The sequence below is a fragment of the Hyla sarda genome, chromosome 1 (assembly GCF_029499605.1).
Source record: "Hyla sarda isolate aHylSar1 chromosome 1, aHylSar1.hap1, whole genome shotgun sequence".
Classification (NCBI taxonomy): Eukaryota; Metazoa; Chordata; class Amphibia; order Anura; family Hylidae; genus Hyla; species Hyla sarda.
In genome coordinates this window covers 84,834,990-84,856,084 of record NC_079189.1, presented here as the reverse complement: position 1 = coordinate 84,856,084, position 21,095 = coordinate 84,834,990, and the positions used below count along the sequence as shown (strand labels likewise).

Here is a 21,095-nt window from a genome sequence, read left to right as displayed (position 1 = left end):
ATTGGTTCCAGGTAATGAAATATACATAATTGCACAAAGCAGTTGACGATTCTAAACATATTGGTAAATGCGATGCCATATACCTGCTAAAAGGTTGGAGATAAAGTAGAAGATAAAAAGTATGTGTAGAATATTTCCATCAATATGATTAGTGGTGGTCCAACTCAAAGTGGCACCTGATGGGGCACTGCGGCCCCCTTTTCAACTAAGGGGGGGGGGAGGTGGTACTGGGACGCTCTGCAGGGAGTGTTGCTAGTCAATACTTCTGGTAATGGCTCTTCTTATAGAACAGCAAGTGGCTTTTTTGTGGCATCCTTTGTGTTTGCTTGTATACAATAACATAACATTACATACTATATTTGTTGTTGAAGGTTCGTGGCAGAAAGAAAACGCCTGGAGTCCGACGTATTGTCCAATATTTTATTTAGAAACATACATGTACTATAAAAGCTGTTGCATGTTTTTGTTTTTATTGATCTATTTTCCAACTCTCTAGTGTTATATGAACCAAATAGGACACAGGAACACGACACAACATTGTTCCTCAGTTAAGGCAATACGCACCAAACCAGTATAACGTCACAATAGACAGAATTAACACAGACACAGTGGCTAGCTGACGTTCTTGGTAACTCGGACCACTAAGCATGGTATGTTATGATGTAGTAAGAATAGGCCTGTTCTATTGGTGAAGTCCATCAGCATGATGGTAAATATAAAAAGAAAAAAATAACACCAAAAATACATTACCAATAGTACCGACAAGGTTAGTACTCAGTAAGACCAGAAGTACAGAGAGTCAAAGATTTTCTATCACTGCCACAAGGATCAGCAGCAGATTGCACACAATACGTTATGTTAGCAAAATATACAACGCAGTCACACACTAGCTCTGTATTTGGTATGCCTGACAGTAGTTGACTATTTATAAGAGAGTGCTGAAAACATGACACCTGAAAATGTCTTAAATCCTATCTCCAATCACAGAAAATTCAGGTGTGAATGCATAATACCACAATACCCCCTCACTTAAACTTAATAATAAAAGGAAACTGAGATATGGGGGCTGTTTTCTGGGATCATCACATTGCTGTAGACTGGTTCTGCCTGTACCATGACAAAGAGGAAAGACATGGGCGATTTTCTTTCCTTAACTAGCAAAAAAAGATACAAAAAAGAAAAAAAAAGAAAAAGAAGATGATTTTTGGCTTTACAATCCGGCAGTGCCTTGCTTTCTCCATGTCAGGTGTAAACAGGGCCCAAAGCAGCTCTACAGTGGTGGACCCTACCAAATAATTATATTTAAAGTTTACATGTCATTTTAAGAAAACTTTGGCATGTTGTAGAAAACACAGGAAAGGCGCGCACAGTTCCGTGCTTCTCTCCACGCACTGCGTGTGACTAGAATGGTCCCATAGACTTCCATTGGGAGTTCTCAGTCACCCAGACCTCGATCAATTAAACTTTTTGACAAGTCAAAAGTTTTTTTCTTTTAAAAGTGACAGTGCCCATTTAGCAGCTTCCCAGAAGATTACTATAATACCATAGTGGGATATTAGGGTTATCGGCATACACAAGTGAATTTTGGGGATGAGTGAAGCCTTATGATTCCACTATACAGTTCATTCAACCAAGTAGTGTCTGAAAGAGATTGTGATGTAATATATGCCCCAATTTATCATAAAAGCTGGTAAAGGGACCATAGAAAACCAAACACAGTGTGCTGGTGATGATTTTATTAAAGCATGGATTTTCTGCTGTTATGTACATACTGCACCATGTGTTATGCAGATAAATATTAAATCCCATCCCATATAAAAGCACAGATGATCAGTGAAGGGGAGACCTGTAGGTCTATCTTTAACTAGATAGCTCTGAAACAGAACAGAATCTTGATTATAAAATAATGTTTATATTGGGCAAGAATCAGTTATAAAGTCTATAGACACCATGCATATGTAAACATTAGCTATGGAAAACCCGGATCCATGCAAAACACAAGAAATAAAAACAAAACTCAAAAACATTTTTTTTAAACATTTTTTTTCCTTTACATTTCAAGCTACAGCTCTATGATAAGCCCAGACCCCTCCCTATCTCCCTCACCTTGCTTAATAATGTAGATTTATTGCATCTGTTGCACCTGCAGGAACATGCAACAGTTTTGCATTTTAAGGCACCATTTGTATGTTGCAATATATAGCAAGTGCTGGAGATGTATCAAAACTTTACGCAGTGAAGACATGATAAAGAACCTATCTATCGACGGCATGCAAAATAATCAGTGCTAGCGCTTAAATAAATAGTTGCTAAAAGCATGAGAAGACATATTATTGCTTATGCAACAGCAGATTTGCATCCTATACTCTTTACAAACAGACATGACACAATAATAGGGCACCATTGTTTCTGAGGCGGGGTATTTAATAGCCACTTTTGAAAGTATAGTTATTTCTTAGGGTGCCACGTGCTGGTTCAGGTGTTTTGTTACCCTACCAGCCTTCTAGATACACTGATGTCTTTCTAAACATTTACAAGCTTCCAATAATAATTAATTCCTTTACAATGTAAATGTCAAGCTGCAAATTCTGAGCCCTTGGGTTTCCGGACATAGGAAAACCACATTCCAGAATACAAAAACTGTTCTGTTTGATTTATCTACAATTTTTTTTATTTTTTATTGAGACAGCTGTCTCATATGTATTCGATCATTTCTTCATAGTGCACATTAGTTAAGTGGCCAGGTCTGCCTTATCCAAATGACATTGGTAGTAGGCAAAGTCTGGTAGTCTTGCCAGTAAGCAACGCTATTGATGTAAAACCCAATGCTCAGTGCCAAACCCAATGCTCAGTGTAAACACAAATTGTCTGAATCCATCTATACCTCAATACATAGTGGACAAAGCACCAATGACTGCTATCACTATTGTCAGTGTGATAGTGCCATCTACTGCCACAGTGAATAAATGAAGCTGAATATCCATAACTTACCTAAACGTAATGCAAAAATGAGAACATTATGTGGTATGCACATAAGATAAGGCATCAGTCACCCTAGTGTATGCATTCAACACATTCCAACTGTGATTACATTCTATGAGCTTCTATAGAGACCAAAACAGCAAAGTACTTTTATTGTGCTAGAAAGTCTATACCCAAGAACATTCACATCCATCAGCTGTCTGCAAAGTTTACACATTTCACACGGATACATCACTATTGTTCTGAAATGCTGGAAGGATTGCATCAGGTGACCCAAGATTAGAGCATATATCTTCCTTGTATGTAAGACTCATGGTGCAGTCAATGTTATCTAATAGGAATCTATAACTTAATGCTTTGCCATCCCATAAGCAATGAAGGTGCAAACCACTGGACACCAGTAAGCAGGACCTGGAGCCTCCACGCCACAGGTCTAAGTAGTGTCTCAGCATGTCACAACACCACAATCATTAATATGTAAGGATAGAGGTGTTTTCTGGTTACATGTGATGTAACATGTGTGTACAGTGTAGCCCTATGAGTAGATATACAATCGGCTGCACCTTATGTAGTATTAAGAGAGGCACCTCCTGGGCGTGTCATTTATCAAAGCCTTCACACCACAGGAAGTGGGGGTATTTGTAAACCAGGGCCTGACTGAACTCTTCTTGGCAAATACACAATGCTCTTTTGTGGTGTTTGTTAGGTTTACCATCTATTGGATTTGTTTTTCCAAATGAATGTCGGCATATGTTAAGCAAATCATGTAGTATGCTAGCAAGCACCACACACTGTCATGAGATGAGTGTCAGGATCTCTGCAGGTAAAAGTGATTGTCTAAAGTCCACCTTCATGGGAGAGTGTAGGCTCTTCTCTGTGGAAGGTCTTCATGGCAAGTGCTGGAATCACAATGGGGTGGGATGACCGGCCGCTGGAAGACATGATGTTTCACGTGAGATAATAGGAAGAATTTATTAATAACTGCTAAAAAAAAATGTATTTAAAAATGTGTCCACCTATGACTATAGTTTGTGTCACAAATTATATACGAGGGGATATTGAAAACTGAATACATTTTTGTTTGTACTTGTGCAAGTTTAGTTGGAAAAGTGGCTTGGCACACATCTTCAAAATAATTTTGTCTTCTTTGCGCCATGCCTGAAAATTTATTTTAACAGGTTTGGTCTTAGAAAATGGGTCCGACAAGGAAGTAGGACATAAACTGTGTCAAAGTTTCAATAGTATACACCAAAGAACCTTGCCTTAACTTTACCACCTAAGAGTTGGTGCAGACTAAAATTAACAGTGGTAAGATACGTCAGATTTTCCAACAGCCTGATGGACTGTTAAAAATCTGGTGCAAACTTAGACTGCCTAGTCTAAGTTAAAACAAACAAGTTTTAGAAATCCCCCCTCCACAGTAATTTTTTAAGGAGCAAACAACATTTTCAGCAAGAGAACTTTTTTTTATTGAAAAATTGGATTTGTGTTAAACATCATACTGGATGAGATGTCAACAATGGCGTGGCAATCAATGACTAGGCCCCTATTTTCTGTGGGTAATGATCAGCTAACAGATATTCTATGGATATATCCAAATCAATAAGAAATCAAAGGAAAGAATATATTCAGTCATCTTGTAATTTTCCCCACTTGTGGTGGCCACAAACAGCAAGAATTATTTTTTTTAATAATACACCAATTGTAGGGAACTTCATATCAGAAAACCAAGCTCTAACATCATAAAGATATTTTATTGAATCAGCACAGGATGACTTAAATAGTGTTCATTCACTTTAATAATACAGAAAGATAAAGTGAACATTACCACCACGTGGGAAGGATTGTGCTGATCTAGAAGGAGGCAGTGATTTGTGTACCCATGGCAATAGGTTAGCGAGGGCAGGACTGCATGTTTTAGGATAGACTTGTAAGATGAAGAAAGAAATTTAGGGAAAAAACTCACTTCTGGATCTTGTGTAACAATCATTGCAGTTTAATAGGCCACTACGGATCCTGACATCTGTTCCAGTAGTCGCACCACCAAGATGTCCCTTACAGACTCCACACTATAAAAAAACAAGAAAAAGATAACTACTTTCTTAAAAGAAGTAAATATATAGCAATTCTCCTGACTTTATGCCTCAGCAGCCGTATACACTTTTTTAATAACCCACTGTAATCTACAGTCAAACATCCTACAGATGCTCAAGCCTCACAATGCAAAATCTCCCTGGAAGGAAGTCCTACACTCTGTAGAAATACTATCTGAATTGTACAATTTTCCAATGAATGAGTGGTTCCTACAGCATTATATCTCTATCAAGCATACATGAATAATAAGGGACCCTAGGTGTATTTGGGCTTCTAGGAACTTGGGTCGCAATGAGAGTCCATTCCACACCCTATCTACCTTAGACCTAACTAATCAGAGCTTGCACTCTACTTTAAAAGCAGGGTTCCCCAACCTGTAGATCCCCATCTGTTAAAAAAATTACAACTCTATTAAGCCCTGACAGCTGAAAGCTGGACTCTCTTAGGGTAAAACTTGAAGAACTATTGAACATATCTTACTATTAGACAAAGCTGCTTTTTTTCAGTGAAAAATGTCGGGTTTGGGGGTGGCTGAGTTGTATGTCGGAGTTGTAGGAACCTATACAAGTCTGCTCCAGCCAACTCATATTTACCATGTATTTTAGAGAAAGAGTAGACACCGTGCTCTTCGTACACATACTTAATCGTACTAACTCCTTGCTGTATCCAGTAAGAGGGTTCTAGGGATTGACATAAGTGAGGCAGCAGAGGATTATACCACAGGGGCATATCGTGATACATGATATTTGTGTTACTCAGTAATTTCCTTGCTGTCTGTCATACGTGAGAAGCTATTTGGTGGAGAGACAGAAAACTCACACACTTCAATGACTATTACTTTGTAAATCACATAAGAAAACTGCACACCTTGAAGCACTGGATGTGAAAATACAGGCTGAGTGTTTCAATAATCATGGCTGCCCCCTTCCCAAGAGGAAGGCCACATGTAGAGCACAATTTCTTTCCACTCACAGACCTAAAAAAAAACACCAAGTGGTTTAGATAATAAGATCAAATGCATTCCTATACATTATTAAACATGGAACAAACTCTCTAATACCATTGACTTTTAGTACCTGTTCAATGACTGGCCCTGTGATGTTGGAGATGGTGAGGAGTAGCCAATATCCCTGGGGCTGTCCGGGGTGACAAATCTGCTTTCAAAGACAAGATATTAAATAAGAGACAAATAATATTAATGGTATTTACCACTTGCCAATAGGAGCTAATATTTAACTTCTGTGTCTTTTGTACCGGTTCAGACCTACATTGTGACTTATGAAAGTAAAACTACTTATAAACATAGCAAGGACAACTATATGGTATATGTCATCCATCCCTTTCCTAACACACAGTCATCACAGGGGCTGGTCTCCACCACTAGACAACTAAATTCTCAGACTGCATATTATGCCAGGTTATATTATTTGACAACATTTTTGCTAGCTGTCAGTCATCAGTCTGTGCTGGATATAGGGGTGGGGGGTGACATAGGAAGCAATTAAATGGGATGTTCCCATTAGGACAAACCTTGTCCATATGACCTAATGTCTGATAGTATCATATAACAAAAAAACTTGAAAAATAATCAAAACATTTGGTTGAAGTTTGTGCCCCACATTCATGTATTTTTACTGATATACTGACAACCTCAACAACTCTTAAATAGGAGACATGACCAAGAAGCTATTACATGCCATCATATTAAATGTTATATGTGACTAGAAAAAAATAAAAAGAATGATCCACAATACCAGCCACATCCACAAAGGTGGCACTGTTTCTGGATTATGGCAATAGTTTACACAATCCTTAGGCTAGAACTGTTAAATGGTCTTAATTCTACGAGTTACATTGGGCTCCGCCATTTACGTAACTTTAATTATAGTCAATGGGAGTTACGCAAATTGCATAACTTTTCCGACCACCCCCTGTGGCTGCACACTGGCAAGAGTTGGCGACAGCGAGGTGGGCAAACCGCTTTAAATTTTTATTTGCTTTATCATCTTTGTGAAAATATAATAATATACAGCCAGTATCATAATACAAAAAGTTAGTCCTAAAAATTGAAAAAGACTCACCCTTTTGAATCAAAACAGGGCGTCCTCTGCTGGACACTGTTATTAGGTAAACTGTTATTGACATCCTCAGATAAATGTGCCTCAGGTGTCAGTCCTGCCAGATATAAATCATGAAAATAATGTTATTGTGAAAAGGAAGACAGAAATAAAGGGTGAGTACCAGCAATACTGCTGGATATAGTCAGGAATAAAATACATTTTTATTGACCTTTAAAGGCAGGACTGGCACTGCCAGTAAGTGAGATCAGATTACACAAACCTATAAAATAATAATGATTATTATTAAAAAAATAATAATAAAACATTCAGCTTATAGGACAATTGAAATATTGAAAAAGAAGTATCTATAAGAGTATTTTATATTTAAAATAGCAGGTGCCAGTATGTGTCAGGACCTGTGCCTTCGACCCTAAGCTATGTGCACTGACGCAAACCTTAGTAACAATCAATATTTAGGCACTGCAGCGTGATAATGTACTTATTGGCACTGTATGGTAGTATTACTTACTAGAATATAAGGCAGTAAAAATTACCAATGCCAAGCAGTTTTAACCTCAGAAGGATCCAGGGCGTACCTGTACGCCCTGAGTATGCTCCATTTCTATAACGCAGGGCCGCGTTGTTAGAGGACGGGACTCTCGGCTAATAGCGCACGGCACTGATCACATGTATAACCTATCTATGCAGTTAGAGTTATGCCATATACTGCCGCGTAGGAGTACACCTGAAAATAGAGGGCATACCCTGATGTGTAATGATAGTCATGCAGTGAAAATGATATTGAGGGAGGGTTGGGTGGGACATGACGAACCCGCAACGTCTGAGACAGGTACTGCCGCGGGTTCTTATAAGGAATCCCCGCCCCTCCCACAAACACAGGCTAATAAATTAGCCTTTATACTTGTGGTCGGTGCTCATTCGTATAGCGAGCCTACATAACTGAACCTCTTACTAAACTCCTATTCCCTACTACATCCTGTAACCTATCTATGCAGTTAGAGTTATGCCATATACTGCCGCGTAGGAGTACACCTGAAAATAGAGGGCAAAACTCATAATCAGAACAAAGCGCTATTAACCTGTCACCAATGACTGAAATGCATCATGCATTACTGACTATGGAATGGGGGTACAGTGCACGTAGCACTAACTTCCCAGCACCCCGATTTCTTAACCACGTGTGCTGGCACACCATGTTTTGATGTGTGTGCAGCAGTCCCAATGCTTAGAAAATGACTGGATATAATGGACGGATCCCTATAAAGTATTTAACAAGAATACGTACATGTTTGACAAACAACGTAGTAGTGAGTGTCGCCCCCTTAAACAATGGCAGCGGCTGATCCCGTTGGATCCTTGACATGCGAAAGCAAGCTTGCAAGACTCGAGCTGAGCATCACTCATGGGACTTGGGAAATGCCGTATGATGATAACCTGACCGGACAATGACATTCTTCTGCTATACAATTTCCATGCGTAATTATCTGTATCCCTACAAAGTTAATGTGACTATGGTCATGCACCTGCATGTAATTCCCCTAAACCTTAGGAAACCATGACAACTCAAGAACAGCGCCACCTCTAACGTTAAGCTGTCCTCATGTCCCAATGGGGAACTACCTAAAGCATTAGCTAACCAACTAACTAAGCCAGCTGCCAGGGCTGACGGCTAGAGGGCTTGCGAACCTCCCTCTTCAGGCAGATTTGATGGCATGGGATGCAAACCATGATGCCCTGTCAGAGCAAGACCACGTGATATTATGGTGGATACCTGGATACTTTGATAGTATTATGCTGGATGCAAAGAGTGGCAAAACCCGATGAAAGCAAGTAGGAATAAAATGGCATGTAAAACATCCCCTGAGCATCTAATGTCAAATACCGTGTAAGTATTCCAGGCTGTGTGTTGGAAGCTGTCTGTGAGCTGCAGACATGAAAAGTCTCAACAGAGAACAACCCTATGCCTGTATGCACAACTCCAAGTGCTAACAACGTGTTTACACAAATGACTACCTAGTCGCCAACCTAAACCTGTGTCAGGTTATCACTGTAACCAACCTGTGGATGTGACCGGCAAAGAAACAACTTATGCAGCAAACATGACGATGAGACTCAACCAACATGTGATTACCATCATCGTCAACCTAAGTCGAGACTAACAAGACCAACCCCACAGACGCAAGCTAAGTCCCTGTACGCACCACCCAAATGCTAAGTAAACATATGGATACCTAGTGATGCTGCCGCCAACCTGAAGTCATGTCAGATTGCAACTGGACCGACCTGTAGACGTGACAGGCCGAAAATAAATGAAAGACTCAACCAAATCTTTAAAGGGGTATTCCAGGCAAAAACTTTTTTTTATATATCAACTGGCTCCGGAAAGTTAAACAGATTTGTAAATTACTTCTATTAAAAAATCTTAATCTTTCCAATAGTTATTAGCTTCTGAAGTTGAGTTGCTGTTTTCTGTCTAACTGCTTTCTGAAGAGTCACATCCCAGGAGCTGTACAGCTCCTATGGGGATATTTTCCCATCATGCAAGGGATATTCTCCCATCATGCACAGCTCCCGGGACGTGACATCATCATTGAGCAGTTAGACAGAAAACTTCAGAAGCTAATAACTATTGGAACGATTAAGATTTTTTAATAGAAGTAATTTACAAATCTGTTTAACTTTCCGGAGCCAGTTGATCTATAAAAAAAAGGAATACCCCTTTAACTAACGGTATGACCGTCAACCTGAACCGAAACAGGCTGTAACCATGATAGACCTATAGACGTGGCAATTATCAAAGGAAATATAAGCTATCCCTGTAGTATGACCCAACTGCTAAATAAACACGATGTATACAAAGACATTGACGCCAAGTTGTGTCAGGTTGTATCCGGACTGACCTGTGGACGTGACTGGTCTAGCTGAATTTAAAAGCCTCAACCAATGTATATGACTATTAGTTTCAACATCAACCTGAAGCCGAGACAGGTAGTAACCTGGCAAGTAATAAATCGAACTCCAGCTATATTCTCGTATACACGACTCAACGTTAATAAAAATGTTGACCCACCGAATCATCCGTGCACAGATTCGCCCAATGCCATAAAACCTGCACAGTGTCAAAGACATGGGTGTATGGTCTAAACACCATAACATAATACAGCAACATCATGAAACGTATGAAACTAATGAACCTATGAATGTATACCTAATATGAACACCATAAATGTATACCTAGCATGACTCCTTGACCCATATGCAGACCATGACAATATGAACGTGGGCCCGGCATACTCATCAAGGCCATGCACCTCACCAACCCCACGACCGCATGCTCAAACAACCTACGACTGTATACACAGTGTCACGATGCCGGCTGGCAGGAGGTGGATCCTCTGTGCCAGAGAGGGATTGGCGTGGACCGTGCTAGTGGACCGGTTCTAAGTCACTACTGGTATTCACCAGAGCCCGCCGCAAAGCGGGATGGTCTTGCTGCGGCGGTAGTGACCAGGTCGTATCCACTAGCAACGGCTCAACCTCTCTGACTGCTGAAGATAGGCGCGGTACAAGGGAGTAGACAGAAGCAAGGTCAGACGTAGCAGAAGGTCGGGGCAGGCAGCAAGGATCGTAGTCAGGGGCAACGGCAGGAGGTCTGGAACACAGGCTAGGAACACACAAGGGAACGCTTTCACTGGCACAATGGCAACAAGATTCGGCGAGGGAGTGCAGGGGAAGTGAGGTATACATAGGGAGTGCACAGGTGAACACACTGATTAGAACCACTGCGCCAATCAGCGGCGCAGTGGCCCTTTAAATCGCAGAGACCCGGCGCGCGCGCGCCCTAGGGAGCGGGGCCGCGCGCGCCGGGACAGGACCGACGGAGAGCGAGTCAGGTACGGGAGCCGGGGTGCGCATCGCGAGCGGGCGCCACCCGCATCGCGAATCGCACCCCGGCTGGAGGCGGAATCGCAGCGCACCCGGTCAGTGGATCTGACCGGGGCGCTGCGGGAGCGAGAGTGTAGCGAGCGCTCCGGGGAGGAGCGGGGACCCGGAGCGCTCGGCGTAACAGTACCCCCCCCCTTGGGTCTCCCCCTCTTCTTGGAGCCTGAGAACCTGAGGACCAGATTTTTATCTAGGATATTGTCCTCAGGTTCCCAGGATCTCTCTTCAGGACCACAGCCCTCCCAGTCAACCAAAAAGAAGGTTTTTCCTCTGACCTTTTTGGAGGCCAGTATCTCCTTTACAGGAAAGATGTCTGAAGAACCGGAGACAGGAGTGGGAGAGATAAGTTTAGGAGAGAAACGGTTGATGATGAGTGGTTTAAGAAGAGAAACGTGAAAGGCATTAGGAATACGAAGAGAAGGAGGGAGAAGAAGTTTATAAGAGACAGGATTAATCTGGCACAAAATTTTGAAAGGACCAAGATAGCGTGGTCCCAATTTGTAGCTGGGAACACGGAAGCGGACATATTTAGCGGAGAGCCATACCTTGTCTCCGGGAGAAAAAATGGGGGGAGCTCTTCTTTTCTTATCAGCAAACTTCTTCATGCGTGATGAAGCCTGTAAGAGAGAATTTTGGGTCTCTTTCCATATGGTGGAAAGATCACGAGTTATTTCATCCACAGCGGGTACACCAGAGGGCAAGGGAGTAGGGAGGGGGGGAAGAGGGTGACGGCCGTACACCACGAAAAATGGGGATTTGGAAGAAGATTCAGAAACTCTGAAGTTATACGAGAATTCGGCCCATGGTAGAAGATCTGCCCAGTCATCCTGGCGGGAGGAAACAAAATGCCGTAAATAATCATCCAGGACCTGGTTAATTCTTTCTACTTGCCCATTGGATTGAGGATGATAAGCAGAAGAAAAGTTTAATTTAATCTTGAGTTGTTTACAGAGAGCCCTCCAGAATTTAGACACGAATTGGACGCCTCTATCCGAGACGATCTGTGTGGGCAACCCGTGAAGACGAAAAATGTGTACAAAAAATTGTTTTGCCAACTGAGGCGCAGAAGGAAGACCAGGAAGAGGGATGAAATGTGCCATCTTGGAGAATCGATCAACGACCACCCAAACAACAGTGTTGCCACGGGATGAGGGTAAGTCTGTAATAAAGTCCATACCAATCAGAGACCAAGGATGTTCGGGAACAGGCAGAGGATGAAGAAGACCAGCGGGCTTCTGGCGAGGAGTCTTATCCCGGGCACAGACAGTGCAGGCTCGCACAAAATCCACAACATCCGTCTCCAGAGTCGGCCACCAATAGAAACGAGAGATGAGTTGTACGGATTTCTTGATGCCCGCATGACCTGCGAGATGGGAGGAGTGACCCCATTTGAGGATTCCGATGCGTTGGCGTGGAGAGACGAAGGTCTTCCCTGGAGGAGTTTGCCTGATGGAGGCTGGAGAAGTGGAGATCAGGCAGTCAGGAGGAATGATGTGTTGCGGAGAGAGCTCTACTTCCGAGGCATCCGAGGAACGAGAGAGAGCATCGGCCCTAATGTTCTTATCGGCAGGCCGAAAGTGAATTTCAAAATTAAATCGGGCAAAGAACAGAGACCACCTGGCCTGGCGAGGATTCAGCCGTTGGGCAGACTGGAGATAGGAGAGGTTCTTGTGATCGGTGTAAATAATAACTGGAAATCTTGATCCCTCCAGCAGATGCCTCCATTCCTCAAGTGCTAATTTAATGGCTAGTAGCTCTCGATCCCCGATGGAGTAGTTCCTCTCCGCCGGAGAGAAGGTCTTAGAGAAAAAACCACAAGTAACAGCATGCCCGGAAGAATTTTTTTGTAGAAGGATCGCTCCAGCTCCTACTGAGGAGGCATCAACCTCCAATAGGAAGGGTTTAGATGGGTCAGGTCTGGAGAGCACGGGAGCTGAAGAAAAGGCAGACTTGAGCTGTTTAAAGGCGTCTTCCGCTTGAGGAGGCCATGACTTAGGATTGGCATTCTTTTTGGTTAAAGCCACGATAGGAGCCACAATGGTGGAAAAATGTGGAATAAATTGTCTGTAATAATTGGCGAACCCCAAAAAACGTTGGATAGCACGGAGTCCGGAGGGGCGTGGCCAATCTAAGACGGCAGAGAGTTTGTCTGGATCCATTTGTAGTCCCTGGCCAGAGACCAAGTATCCTAGGAAAGGAAGAGATTGACATTCAAACAGACATTTCTCCATTTTGGCATAAAGTTGATTGTCACGAAGTCTCTGAAGAACCATGCGGACATGCTGGCGGTGTTCTTCTAGGTTGGCAGAAAAAATCAGGATATCGTCCAGATACACAACAACACAGGAATATAAGAGATCACGAAAAATTTCATTAACAAAGTCTTGGAAGACGGCAGGGGCGTTGCACAGGCCAAAGGACATGACCAGATACTCAAAGTGTCCATCTCTAGTGTTAAATGCCGTTTTCCATTCATCCCCCTCTCTGATGCGGATGAGATTATAAGCACCTCTTAAGTCCAGTTTGGTAAAGATGGGGGCACCTTGGAGGCGATCAAAGAGTTCAGAGATGAGAGGTAGAGGGTAGCGGTTCTTTACCGTGATTTTATTAAGACCGCGGTAGTCAATGCAAGGACGTAGGGAGCCATCTTTTTTGGACACAAAGAAAAATCCGGCTCCGGCAGGAGAGGAGGATTTGCGGATAAAGCCCTTTTTTAAATTTTCTTGGATGTACTCAGACATAGCAAGAGTCTCTGGGGCAGAGAGAGGATAAATTCTGCCCCGGGGTGGAGTAGTGCCCGGGAGGAGGTCAATAGGACAGTCATAAGGCCTGTGAGGAGGTAGAGTCTCAGCTTGTTTTTTGCAAAAAACATCCGCAAAGTCCATATAGGCCTTAGGGAGACCGGTTACAGGGGGAACCACAGGGTCACGGCAAGGAGTACTGGTAACCGGTTTAAGGCAGTCTTTGAAACAAGAGGGACCCCAACTCTTGATCTCCCCTATGGACCAATCCAGGGTTGGGGAATGGTGTTGAAGCCAGGGTAGTCCAAGGAGAATTTCGGAAGTGCAATTGGAGAGGACCAAAAACTCAATTTTTTCGTGGTGAGGTCCGATGCACATTAGGAGGGGTTCCGTGCGGTAACGCACGGCACAGTCCAATCTTTCATTGTTAACGCAATTGATGTAGAGAGGTCTGGCGAGACTGGTCACTGGGATGTTGAACCTGTTGATGAGAGAGGCCAAAATAAAGTTTCCTGCAGATCCGGAGTCCAAGAAGGCCTTAGTGGAGAAGGAGAAGGTAGAGGCAGATATCCGCACAGGCACAGTAAGACGTGGAGAAGCAGAGTTGACATCAAGGACTGTTTCACCTTTGTGCGGAGTCAGCATACGTCTTTCCAGGCGGGGAGGACGGATAGGACAATCCTTCAGGAAGTGTTCGGTACCGGCACAGTACAGGCAGAGATTCTCCATGCGGCGTCGTGTCCTCTCTTGAGGTGTCAGGCGAGACCGGTCAACTTGCATAGCCTCCACGGCGGGAGGCACAGGAACGGATTGCAGAGGACCAGAGGAGAGAGGAGCCGGGGAGAAAAAACGCCTCGTGCGAACAAAGTCCATATCCTGGCGGAGCTCCTGACGCCTTTCGGAAAAACGCATGTCAATGCGAGTGGCTAGATGAATGAGTTCATGTAGGTTAGCAGGAATTTCTCGTGCGGCCAGAACATCTTTAATGTTGCTGGATAGGCCTTTTTTAAAGGTCGCGCAGAGGGCCTCATTATTCCAGGAAAGTTCTGAAGCAAGAGTACGGAATTGCACGGCGTACTCGCCAACGGAAGAATTACCCTGGACCAGGTTCAGCAGGGCAGTCTCAGCAGAAGAGGCTCGGGCAGGTTCCTCAAAGACACTTCGAATTTCCGAGAAGAAGGAGTGTACAGAGGCAGTGACGGGGTCATTGCGGTCCCAGAGCGGTGTGGCCCATGACAGAGCTTTTCCAGACAGAAGGCTGACTACGAAAGCCACCTTAGACCTTTCAGTAGGAAACTGGTCCGACATCATCTCCAAGTGCAGGGAACATTGTGAAAGAAAGCCACGGCAAAACTTAGAGTCCCCATCAAATTTATCCGGCAAGGATAGTCGTAGGCCTGAGGCGGCCACTCGCTGCGGAGGTGGTGCAGGAGCTGGCGGAGGAGATGATTGCTGAAGCTGTGGTAGTAGCTGCTGTAGCATCACGGTGAGTTGAGGCAGCTGGTGGCCTTGTTGCGCTATCTGTTGTGACTGCTGGGCGACCACCGTGGTGAGGTCGGCGACAACTGGCAGAGGAACTTCAGCGGGATCCATGGCCGGATCTACTGTCACGATGCCGGCTGGCAGGAGGTGGATCCTCTGTGCCAGAGAGGGATTGGCGTGGACCGTGCTAGTGGACCGGTTCTAAGTCACTACTGGTATTCACCAGAGCCCGCCGCAAAGCGGGATGGTCTTGCTGCGGCGGTAGTGACCAGGTCGTATCCACTAGCAACGGCTCAACCTCTCTGACTGCTGAAGATAGGCGCGGTACAAGGGAGTAGACAGAAGCAAGGTCGGACGTAGCAGAAGGTCGGGGCAGGCAGCAAGGATCGTAGTCAGGGGCAACGGCAGGAGGTCTGGAACACAGGCTAGGAACACACAAGGGAACGCTTTCACTGGCACAATGGCAACAAGATCCGGCGAGGGAGTGCAGGGGAAGTGAGGTATACATAGGGAGTGCACAGGTGAACACACTGATTAGAACCACTGCGCCAATCAGCGGCGCAGTGGCCCTTTAAATCGCAGAGACCCGGCGCGCGCGCGCCCTAGGGAGCGGGGCCGCGCGCGCCGGGACAGGACCGACGGAGAGCGAGTCAGGTACGGGAGCCGGGGTGCGCATCGCGAGCGGGCGCCACCCGCATCGCGAATCGCACCCCGGCTGGAGGCGGAATCGCAGCGCACCCGGTCAGTGGATCTGACCGGGGCGCTGCGGGAGCGAGAGTGTAGCGAGCGCTCCGGGGAGGAGCGGGGACCCGGAGCGCTCGGCGTAACACACAGACAGAACTATATGAGTGCATGTACAAAACTTTGAGCGCGTGCACCAAACAACCTATGAACGTATGGCTAGAATGAACTGCATGAGCAAGCATATGCACTGAACAAACTACATGAGCAGATGCACAGAGCAACTTATCCACACATATGCCCAGTACAACTATATAATTGCATGAAGCACTAATGTAAGATACAACACATGAATTTATACATGCAATGTCTGTCCCACTGTACAATAACTAGAAAGCACTGATCTGAACATTTTATTTTAATGCAGACGTAGCAGGTGTATCGGTTAGACCACCGCCTATGTGTCGTAATGTTGTCGCTCTGAAGACGTGTCAGTGACAACAATTGTGCAATGTATCCTCCTGCAGAAGTGGCAGGTATAATGGGTATACACCGTTGGCCAACAACAAACTATATGAACGTCTGCCCTGATCAAATCTGATAAACGCATGCATAGAACAATCAATATGCATGCGTGTAGTAATTATATGACCACATACTCACGCACAGAACAACACTCCATGAGCTGTACGAGCATATGTGCGTCACAACGCCACAAGCATGCGCCCAGCACAACACTACAAGCGTGTGTACAGCACACATGCCCCAAGCGCATGCACTGCACAACTCCCACGAGCGTATGTACAATATGACTCCCATGAGCGTATGTACGATATGAATCCTACAAGAGTGTGCGATCCACTAATGTGTAAAAAACGCTAGAGCTGAACCTAGCTAAACACCCTGACATGAATAATTAAGTACGTGCTCAATCATCTGATGTCTAGAACCCCCCCTTTTTTTTTATTTTTTATACCTGTAAAGAGAACATATCTCACAAACCTTTCATAATGTGGTCATGCATGTGCTGCATGTCTGTAACAAAGCACCTGCAATGTGTATGTGTAGAGCGGAGCAGCCAGAAGCATGCCGGCATACAATTAATCCCTTACTGTAATGAGCGGACCGGAACAGCCAGAGAGCATGCCGGCATATAACTAACCCCTGTCCTCTCTATATGCAGAGCACAGCGGCCAGAGAGCGTGCCGGCATTTAATTACCCCTTACTGTAATGTGCAGAGCAAAACAGCCAGAGAGCGTGCCGGTATATAACTAACCCCTGTCCTCTCTATATGCAGAGCACAGTGGCCAGAGAGTGTGCCGGCGTATAATTACCCCTTACTGTAATGTAATGTGCAGAGCGGAACAGCCAGAGAGCGTGCCGGCATATAACTAACCCCTGTCCTCACTATATGCAGAGCAGCCAGAGAGAGTGCCGGCATATATTTAACCCTTGTCCTCTTCATGTGCAGAGCAGCTAGAGAGCGTGCCGGCATATAATTACCCCTAATTGTAACGTGAAGACTGGAGCAGCCAGAGAGAGTGCTGGCATATAATTAACCCCTTACTGTAATGTGCAGAGCAGTGCAACCAGAAAACGTGCCGGCATATAATTAACCCCTTACTGTAACGTGCAGAGCAGTCAGAGAGCGTGTCGGCATATAATTAACCCCTTACTGTAATGCGCAGAGCAGAACAACCATAGAGCGTGCTGGCATAAAATTGACCCCTTGCTGTAATGTGCAAAGCAGAGCAGTCAGAGAGCGTGCCGACATATGATTAACCCCTTACTGTAATGTGCAGAGCAGTGCAGTCAGAGAGCGTGCCTACATATGATTAACCCCTTACTGTAATGTGCAGAGCAGTGAAGTCAGAAAGCGAGCCGGCATATCATTAACCCTTTACTATAATGTGCAGAGCAGCTAGAGAGCGTGCCGGCATATGACTAACCCCCACCACCACCACCACTGTGGACAAACTGAGCCGAAATGCTTTGCTGGATGTGCTGTGTACAATTTGTAGTGTGGCCGAGCCAAGTCTTGGGCAACAACAAACTATATGATAACCCGAAAATAACCTGGTGAACAGGGATCCCCTCCATCTCCGGCTTACCTCCGGAGCAAAGGGATACCCTGCCCTTCTAGCCCCGATCATTCCCAGCCACTTACCTGCTAGACACGCAGTACTGTAGAGGCGTTCGGTTCCGGTCAGCTGACTACGGCCGTCAGCTGATTGACTGACGTGACGAACCCGCGATATCTGAGACAGGTACTGCTGCGGGTTCTTAGAAGGAATCCCCGCCCCTCCCACAAACATAGGCTAATAAATTAGCCTTTATACAGATATATAGATGTTTTCACCTAAACTCTGAATCCATTATGTAATATCCCAGTAGAGGACATGGTCCTGCACTCCACTTAGGCCCTGTCAGGTTGAGACCCTCAGTGACCTGGGGGCTCTCTTGAAGTGTCTCCCCTGCTGTTACTATACTGTTATTTATTGTAATAGAATTGTAGTCAGTATATTAATGTATAGTTAGTATAAAGGACCTGTGAGAGGTCATCTAAAGGACCTGTGAGATGTCACATGTTAAGTTTATGTTATCACATGATGTTACCAGGAGGGCACCAGCTTTACACATGACCCGCAGCTTGACCAATGGGCTTTGGCCCAGTCCCCCTTGGGCTTTGGCCCAGCCATTACAATTCTCTCTCTTATGCTCCCTGCTGAGGAACAGTAAAGATCAGATGTCTCCGTGCTTGTGTCCAGCTACCTGGAAGGCCTCAAATCTACAGTCAGTCTAGTAAGTAAAGTCTATGTCTGCTGTCACTACTATCTATAGTCAAGCCAAGCATCTAAATTACAAGTCTAATTGGTCCCAGCAATCTGCGAGGTCCTTCTGTGTTCCTGGCCACTTCTCTGGGATTCTGGCCTAGCTGTGAAGATAACACCACTTGTCTTAACTCAGTAAAGCCTCCATTAAACCATAACTTGGTTTTGGACTCTCCTTTCACTGCCTAGCCATACTGCATGAGAACTGTGACTCACTTAAAGGAGTACTCTGGGATATAACTTTTTGTTTTTTTCAACTTACCCAGAATGGGGCATTTAAAAGAAACAAACAAACTTGACTTACCCCCCTCCACTCCCCTGGATGTTAATCGCCAGCCGCAGTGATGTCCTACCTCGGTTGGTGATTGGCTGAGTGGTAGTGTTGGGCCCCGCCACTAGGAAGAGCAGGATACTGGGAGTGAGGTAAGTCCAATTTGTTTTTGTTTTTATCGTAAGTTAGTGTAAGTGAGTACATTTAGAAATAAAAAAAAGTTATATCCCGGAGTACTTCTTTAATAATGTGGAACACTCTCTAAGTAACTTTCCACTAAATCAAGAAAACCAGACATCTAAAAAGTTATGAAAAAAAATAAAACAAACACTTTATTTGAAACACTAAACCCCAAATGCTGATTTTGCTGAAATCCTATTAATATTTCACATGCATACTGATTTGGAACACAATGTACACTTTGGGAATTGTACAAACTCTCCAATCCAAGAAACTTCTTTCATTAATTATTTTAGACTACACTGTGTGATTTTGATGATGGCATTGGCCAACATTTAATATTTTTTACCATTTTTTTTTTCAATCCCTTTTCATAGTACATTTCTATTGAGTTCTCCCCATGTTCATGATTGTGGACTTTACATGTCAGGAATCTTTGGCGATAAAGGGAGGTTTTCATTTATTTAACCTCTCTGTCAAAAGTGAAAAATCACAGCGTGAAAAGGTGCCAAAAACAGGGTGAACATTTCAATAAATCACTCAGAATATGAAAATGTAGAAAACCATGCCCACATTTCAGAAATTAGCTAAAAGTGATGATTTTGGCTGAAAAATCTTAAATTTTGGTGCAAAGGGTTAATAGAGTGAAATACATTTCCCCATACTTTTTAACTTGTTATATTGCACAATAATAAAAACTATTTTGTACAAAAAACAATGTGCATCAATAGCATTTGTATACATAGTGCCGACCACACAGTCAGCCAAAGGATAAACATTGTGATCAATGATGAAAATAAAGCAAATTGCACAAAGCTTCCATTATAGATGGGGACACAAACAACAAAACGAAAAAAAATATCATAAACCTCCTCATGGGACGAGGACAGTGAGGCAGATTGAGAAAAAAAGAATGTATTGTCCACAAATAGGATTAGATATACAAGAAGCATCTCCTCAAGGAGGGTCTGGCAATAGAGTATTATATAGAGCAAGATACCAGTTGGTGGTATAGTCACCATAACACCATGTTCCATATTGTTTATTAAATGTGGCTGGGCATTTCTTGTGTTTGAAGACCAGATATACATATGTAACAATAGTATTTACAATTTCTTCCAATCCGAAAGATTTGGGACCCGAGGATCCATTCATAAGATAGCACTGGATTTACGAGCCAAAAAGTGTTTCCCATAAAAAATAAAAAAAAACATAAGCTCATGATGTAGTCACTGCTCTGCATCAAACAGGCCCTGAAGGCAACTCCTGGGTTCAACCATGACTGGACGCCCCAGTAAGGTAGACAAAAATCTTACTGACCAACAGACTACTGCTGACTAACAGACCTGAATTGGAGGGTAGGACCAGATCATGTATAAAATCCGATCATGGCGCTCTACACCTGTTACATTCTGGTGTCGGACATCTCCCCATTCTAAATAAATGTGTTAAATAGCATTGGTGTAAAATGTTTATCTGTCATGCTAATTATACGCCCCAAAAATGAATCACTATGTTTAATGGCATGATATCGGACATTTTCTCTATAATCTAAGTAGGCCACAATTCTAAAGTTCTCCTCTAAAAGTGCCAGTCTGAGGGAAGAATACTTAGATATCTCCTTAGATATTTATGGCTGTTTAGATAAGACAGATGATATGGGGGCTAGTTACACTCTCTAGATGACACTACTACAATTCACCCAAGGTAAAGGGGGGTGAATGAAGAGAAAGGGGGTTAAGATAAGAAACTTTGAAATAATTATGACTCATCCGAATGAACATTAGTTCATATATATATATATATATA

At 43.8% G+C, this 21,095-nt stretch overlaps 1 protein-coding gene across 1 annotated transcript in view; it reads right to left on the bottom strand.

The window, feature by feature from the left end:
• Positions 1-776: 776 nt before the first annotated feature.
• The window catches only part of LIMCH1 (LIM and calponin homology domains 1), a 357,736-nt gene continuing 337,417 nt past the window's right edge, over positions 777-21,095 (bottom strand). Inside the window, exons 30-34 of the mRNA XM_056557079.1 lie at positions 7,158-7,251; positions 6,153-6,230; positions 5,944-6,052; positions 4,949-5,051; positions 777-3,913 (exon numbers count right to left, since the gene is read on the bottom strand). Of these exons, the coding sequence (XP_056413054.1) occupies positions 3,888-3,913; positions 4,949-5,051; positions 5,944-6,052; positions 6,153-6,230; positions 7,158-7,251 (410 nt within the window). The 3' untranslated portion in view covers positions 777-3,887. The remainder of the gene's footprint in view (positions 3,914-4,948; positions 5,052-5,943; positions 6,053-6,152; positions 6,231-7,157; positions 7,252-21,095) is intronic.